Source organism: Oryzias melastigma, linkage group LG23 (genome assembly GCF_002922805.2).
Source record: "Oryzias melastigma strain HK-1 linkage group LG23, ASM292280v2, whole genome shotgun sequence".
NCBI classification, from domain to species: domain Eukaryota; kingdom Metazoa; phylum Chordata; class Actinopteri; order Beloniformes; family Adrianichthyidae; genus Oryzias; species Oryzias melastigma.
The window spans coordinates 7,612,377-7,619,842 of NC_050534.1; the positions used below are offsets into that span (position 1 = coordinate 7,612,377).

At 40.6% G+C, this 7,466-nt stretch overlaps 1 protein-coding gene across 1 annotated transcript in view; it reads left to right on the forward strand.

Annotated features, from left to right (window-relative positions):
- Positions 1 to 1,630, forward strand: part of creld2 (cysteine-rich with EGF-like domains 2) — a 7,462-nt gene extending 5,832 nt beyond the window's left edge. The window contains exons 7-10 of the mRNA XM_024283325.2: positions 365 to 448; positions 581 to 676; positions 1,156 to 1,296; positions 1,370 to 1,630. Coding sequence (XP_024139093.1) covers positions 365 to 448; positions 581 to 676; positions 1,156 to 1,296; positions 1,370 to 1,428 — 380 coding nt within the window. The 3' untranslated portion in view covers positions 1,429 to 1,630. The remainder of the gene's footprint in view (positions 1 to 364; positions 449 to 580; positions 677 to 1,155; positions 1,297 to 1,369) is intronic.
- Positions 1,631 to 7,466: the final 5,836 nt, after the last annotated feature.

A 7,466-nucleotide genomic window follows, 5' to 3' on the forward strand; every position in this document is an offset into this window, starting at 1 on the left:
CCTGGTGCCACTATCATAGCTGAAAAAAATAAAAAACTAAAACTAACTAAATAGTTTGGAGATAAAAGTATCGCTCAGAATTATGGGTAAACTCAAAATTCCTTCAAAGAATTTCAGAAAAAGAGTACTGACAGAAATGGAGACTAAAATGAAATAAACATCTGTAAAACAATGAGTTATGGAGCTAAATTAAAATTTTTCATTTTTATATGGCTACCGGTTGATTATTTTCATTTTTGTTAAAAAAAGTAAATTATTTACAACAATAACATAGTTGAAAAAACTAGAGATCCTCCAAACTTTTACGTGTGTTGGTCAAAATCTCGTATTTTTGAATCATAATAAAGCGTCTGTTGTGTTGCAGATGTGAACGAGTGTGCCAAAGACCCTCCTCCGTGCAAAGAGAATCAATACTGCCTTAACTCTGAAGGCTCCTATTCCTGCAAAAGTGAGGAAACGCTCCTAAAACTGTCTTCAGCACACCACAGTTTGAATCAAATGAAGGGATATTTCATCAGATCACTTTGGGATTAAACAGTAATTTAAAATATATATCTTTCTTTCTGTGTTTCTCTCTCAGCGTGTGATAAAGCGTGTTCTGGCTGCTCTGGAGCCGGATCCGATAAATGCCGGTCTTGTTCCGACGGGTACCGAGACGTGGAGGGGTCGTGCACAGGTACAAACAAAACTCTCCAGGTTTTGTATTTAGCATGTCAAAAACATCTTCGGTAAAAATTGCTAAAACTATTAGCAGCTCAGCGGTGAATGCTAGCAGTTATGCTAATGTTTAAAACCTTTACAATCTAACAGAAGCCGTTCTTAAAAATGTCTTGAATTACATTACAGCGACTAGTTATTACAATACAAAGATGAATTAAACTTTTAGTGTAAAAAACAAGCATTTTTATAGTTTTTTGTTGTATTTTTTTTTCCTTTTTTTACTGTATTTCCACATAGCATGAGTGTAGCATGCAGCATGCTGATGTCTGGGGTTCCCATCCCAAGTATGCAGGGGCCCAGCAGAGGGCGCCCACACCCCACAACTCCTAACAGGAAAACAGATGATCATTACACAGCTGAATTAAGTCAGGGCCATCAGAGGAAGTTATAAACAGGCAGAGGAACAGAAATGACAGGAGTTTGTGCTTCTTACAGACGTTGACGAGTGTTCTGAGTCTGAGGCGGTGTGCGCGCGAGAGCACCAGGAGTGTGTGAACAACCACGGCAGCTACACATGCGTCTGCTCGGCAGGCTTCCACGAGCAAGACGGAGAATGTGTTCAAGCACAACAGCAAGGTGGGAAGCACCGCTCGGGTTAGACGTATCGTATTATCAGCTGGAGTGAAATCTTATGCTTTTATTTTGTTAGATCCTACAGAAGAACCAGGAAGTCCTGAAGGGTCCGAAAATTCCCACGAGGAACTTTGACGGCACAACTGAGGAGCAGCAGGAGCAAATGAAAACTCTTCCTACAAATCCAGCTGCTCTCAAACTCCATCAAACTCCAGTTTTGGATTAAAGGACAAACAACAAACGAGGATGTTTTATGCTTTAACACCACCCATCTTCATTTCTTGAATGCTTTTACAATTGTTTCAATAAAGACAAAACATGTTTAATTTAAATCATGTTTGAATGTATCTCTATTGTTGCCCCATACCAGGGGTGATTAATTCTGTAAGTTGTCCAAGACCAAAGAGCTGTCGAAGGACACCAGGGACAAGATTGCTTATTCCAGTCTTGTTCAGATGAACCATCTACAATAATTAAGTAGTTTTATGACAAGATATCTACTTTTAGGATCAATATTTAAAAAATTATAGAAACTCAAGATCACTGATGATCTATCTCAACCTGGAGCTGCGTCCAAGATTTCCCCAGATCTTGAACGGTAAGGAAACTACCCAGAACAACACAAGAAAGCTGGGACCACTGGGTCACTATAGTAACGCATGAATTAATATCCTGGAGTGCTCCACAGACCCCCCTACTACCATACCCACTGTGAAGCATGGGGGTGGAAACGTCATGGTTTCGAGCTGCTTTTCTATTTTCTATGTAGAAACAACTTTAAGGTTCTGGAGTGGTCCAGCTGGTCTCTGGACCTCAATCCAATAGAGAATCTCTGAATATGAAGCCAATGTTGCCTAGCAACAGCCTCAAAACATGGCAGCTCTTGAGAAGATCTGCAAGGAGGAATGGACCAAAAATAGCAGCTACAGTGTTAGCTAACCTGGTTAAAACCTACATGAAACCTTTGACCTCTCACTGAAACTAGAGTCACATTGGGAAGTATTGAGATGAACTTTTTATTAACCAAATAATTTTTTTCTGCATCATGACACAAATCTGTTTCTCACAGGTGAAGTGTATCTATGTAATCAAATACTTTTTTGTTATGCTTTGGATTGGTTGCAGGGATAAGAAATGACCACAAGGTGTCAGTGTAGCCCTTAACAAACCTGAATCTGGAACTCGATCACTCAAAGAGTACATAGTGTCTCTCAGTGGGTTCAGTCTCATCTCTGATGGTTTTTGATGTTTCCTTCAGCGTCAGAACGCGAAGGCCTCGGAAGACCTTCCTCTTCCTCCGTGCCGATCAAAGCACGACCCCGGCTCTCGGCGTGAAACGAGGCTTCCTGTGGGGTGATGTCAGTTGTTTTGACTCGCCGGGCTCGCTGAAAGTGGAAGGAAGGAGCCGGTTGAGACCTGTCTGATCTGGAGGCAGTTGAGATGCAGCGGACCCCCACCCTGACCGACAGCTCCTCTGTTGGAGCGTCTGCTCTCACCTTACATACGTCTCCCTATGAGCTGTCAAAGCTGCACTGTTATCACAGTGATCCTCCTTAAATCACTTGAATAATATAAATAGTCAGAACATATTACTGAAGCAGAAAAAAACATTTTCTTTCTCAAAGATTTCTATGATTCAGCTTTTTTTTCTAGAAATTAGTCAGATGACAGAGCATGACTCAGCATTCTGACTAATGCATGAATCACTGCTACTGATATAGATGCTTCAACACCCATTCAGGCCAGTTTATCTCACACTGAATCTATATTTGATGTTCTTCTTATAACAAGATTAAGATTTATAGAACTGAATATATTTAAAAATATACTTTGAAAAAATTAAGAATTAGTCGTGGTATTTAGGTTCGAGGCTCATATTTTGGTCTCTGGTAATTGGAAATAAAATAAGCATGTATCACTCAAAAAAGGTTTTATATCTTCAAAGTAGGAATATTTATTTATTTATTAACAAGAGTCAGGCAATACAATACGTATTAGGCAATACGATACGAATTAGGCAATACGATACGAATTAGGCAATACGATATGTATTAGGCAATACTATACACATTTGGCAATACGATATGCATTAGGCAATACGATACGTATTAGGCAATACGATACGCATTAGGCAATATGATATGTATGATATGCTATGATATGTAGTAGGCAATACGATACGCATCAGGCAATAATATACACATTAGGCAATACGATATGTATTAGGCAATACGATACGCATTAGGCAATATGATATGTATTAGGCAATACGATACATATTAGGCAATACGATACGTATTAGACAATACGATACGCATTATACAATATGATATGTATTAGGCAATACGATACGCATTAGGCAATACAATACGTATCGGGCAATACGATACGCCTTAGGCAATACGATACGCATTAGGCAATACGATACGCATTAGGGAATATGATACGTATCAGGCAATACGATACACATTAGGCAATATGATATGTATTAGGCAATGCGATACGTATTAGGCAATACGATACGCATTAGGCAATACGATACGCCTTAGGCAATACGATACGTATTAGGCAATACGATACGTATCAGGCAATATGATATGTATTAGGCAATACAATACGTATCGGGCAATACGATACGCCTTAGGCAATACGATACGTATTAGGCAATACGATACGCATTGGGCAATATGATATGTATTAGGCAATACAATACGTATTAGGCAATACGATACGTATCAGGCAATACAATACGCATTGGGCAATATGATATGTATAAGGTAATATGATACGCATTAGACAATACAATACAGATCAGGCTATACGATACGCATCAGGCAATACGAATTTTAACGCAGAAGCCCGAATTCTGTTTACATAGACACTTCACAGGAAGTGGTCACAAGTTATTGAGGGCAGTGTGACAGTTTCTAAATGTGAGGCCCTGCAAGAAACTGACAACCTGTTAAGGGTTGCAGGGATAGGCTCCAGCAACCCCACAGCCCCAAAAGAAGAAGGTTCTGAAGATTAATGGATTTTTGACCCTGTAATAATCTTTTTTGTGAATTTAGACTTTGTTTATTCACTTCCACAAAGTGAATCTCTGGTTTGTTCCACGAAACCTTAACCAGGACGCATTTGCGGATGCACGTGCGCACAGACTCTGTGGATTGAGGGGTACCCCTCTTTTTTTCTCTCTCTCCTCTCCTCCCTCTGTTTGTGGTGGTTTTCTTCTGCCAGTAAACCCTCAGCCTTTCCACATGTGGTGCAGCTGCAGCGGGGTGAGCATGAGGACACCGGCCGGCCAAAGCCACTGCAATCGCATTTCACTGTCACTGAGCTGATCGCATTCTAATCTGCAATGCTTTTACTCTTCTATTGACCTTCCTAATTTCTCTCGTTCATTAGTGATCGGAGCTACCTTTAGCTGACAAGCCTCATTGTTGCGCTGAAAGGCGGTGGGATGGGAATAATCATAGCACTTGGGAGAGGGGGGGGGACTGCATGTTAAACTAAAAGCCAGATGTGGCACCATGTGCTTTTGTTGTCTGTCAGCGGTCTGCGCCGGCTCTGATGTCAGGCACTCCTTAAACTCCGCTGCTCCCTCTGATGCGGTGGCGCTCGCCTTCCTTTCGCCCAGCTGGACCCTCAACCGCCAACAATTAGGGTGAGCACATGGGAAGCGCCGCAGCTTCGGGCCCAACCGGTCCTTCTCAGAGTGCCATACGGGAATCTTTGACTTCAGGGTACTGCGAGAGGAGTGGGAAAAAAGGCTGAAACTCTTGGATGGTTTGTGAGAAAAAAGTTCATGGAGGACGATGATACAGCTGGTCAAAATGAGGAAATAAGGCCGTGCGGTCTGAGAAAAATAGTTTTGGTGAACACAAGTCACTCTAAAATGACAAGTGGAGGAATAAAATAGACAGCTGGTGGATTGGATTAAGGGAACATCAGATGGAGAAATCAGAAGAGAAAAACTTGATACCATGGAAAACCACTTTTGTGTCCTTCATTTATTAGATGTATTAGACCAGCAACTCTTTGACTTCCGGATTGAAGCTCGGAACAAATTAAGTCAACTGCAGTTCACCAAACGACCACCAGAAGCTTACTGCGCAGAGATCTATCTCTATTGACAGCAATGACAGACAAATCAAATTTTGTTAAAACAAGACAATAAACAAGTAAAAAATACAATTAAAACCAACACAATAACATTTTGTGAACTTCTTTATTTGACTTAAAATTTAGTTTTAATGTTGCAGGACAAAAATACAGTATAGCTGTAGCTCCTCCCACACAAGAAGTTGCCTTAGTTTTATGGACACAGTTGGGTCCAATCCGGATACTCCCCTTCTCCCTTCCCCTTAGCCCTCCCCCTTGATTTGAAGTGGCAGTTGAAGTCGAAGTCGGATCCGAATTATTATTTTTTAAGTTTCACAATCCAAACAGAGGGTCCAAAGTCCGCTATCGCGAGAGTAATCCGTGTTGCGCAAAGAAGCTCTTTTCTTCACTTTGGTGCACTCTGAACCACAGGAGTTTACAGTTAAATGTAAGTAATGACTTTATGTTGTAGTGTGACCTTTTTAAAGTTATAAAACCACGTTTGTTACGTATGTTCAAGCGCTGGAAGCTCCTTGATAATGTTAGCGGACCGGCGATGTTGATGACGTCATTGAACAAAAGTCACGTCTGAAATATTAGACACTATTTTTTCATAACCCTCCGTTTGGAGCAAGCACGGAGGGATAAACGAAGGGGGAGGGCTAAGGGAGAGGGAGAAGGGGAGAATTTGGATCGGGCTTTGGACAAAGGGTCGAGCAGCAAATTTGATTTATGTTGAAAATGAGGCGCAAATCGTGTTCGGTCTGAATGTGACATAAGAGAGGGAAAAGAAACTAAATCAAACCCAATGGGATGTGAATTCTCCTGTTTCGTGGGAACTTGAATATAACATGAATTTTGTGATACTTTGTGGAATTTTGTGGCAAAATTTGCATTTGTATCACCTAAGGATTGTTTACAGCGAGAAAAAAATCAAAATGGCGGCCATTTTTTTTTTCTTTTTGAGCTGAAAAAAACAGAAAGGAGCTTATGACCTCTTGTATTGGACAGATTTGACTGTTACAATAGGGGGTTAAGAATCTTCTGACACAGGAGGAGTATATTTGTATAAACCCCTTTTGTATTTGAGGCTAAACTTAATTTATTTTAATTATGTTTATATCATTTTTTTCTTTATTTTAGTTGGACTGGATGGAAAAGAAGAGGAAGAGAGAGGAATGTTAGAGATGTCAGAGAAAACAAAGGAATTGGGGGGAGTGTTACAGAAGTTGGAGGATGATTAAAAAAGGAGGGGGAGGGGAGAGGGTAGAATTATAAAGCGACAAGTTCCTGGAAGATTATCATCATTACTGTCAGATCTAAATGTGAGTCTAAAAGGGGCGGGGCTTGTACACACTCAAACGTTACAAACATGCCTGTTTTCTCCAAAAATCTTCACACAAAAATATGTCAGCACATACACATTAAAGTTCACAAGCACATACAAACAAATGTAAAGCATTTCATTCTGTCAAAAGACCCACTTGTGCTCAGTTGTGTGTTTAGGTCCTACTGAGGCGAAGAAATCCGCTCCCCGCCGGGCGATCGCCCAGACTGGGGCCAGCAGGACTTCTACAGGGGTCCCCTACGCCAGAGAGCAGGGGCGCGCAGGAGAACGGAGAGTGCAAGTTCCAGCCCAGGTGGTTAAATAGCTCCCCGCTGCGCCAGGGGGCCCAACACGGGGCCCCACCCTGGAAGAGACGAGTAACCCACCACCACTCGCCACTTTTGTTGTTAATTTAACACATTTATGCAATTTTTACAGCAAAAAACTTAAACATATTGCATTTTAATTTATACTTTTGTTTTTTAAATGTAAATAATAGATGTAAGGCTTTTAATTTCAGTGCTTCAATGCTTTTTAACAACATTTATATCTGAGAAAACAATTTCAGTTTGAGATTTAAGAGCAAATGACTGAAGCTGATTTCTTTTAAATTAGGAAAACATCTTTTCAGCTTAAATTATTTATTCAGTCTGCTTATTATTTAAATTTTTTAGCGTTGTGTGCTGGAGCTTACAGCACTAAAGGCATGATAAAGTAGTAAAGTGCTTAATGAGAAGTCATGTAA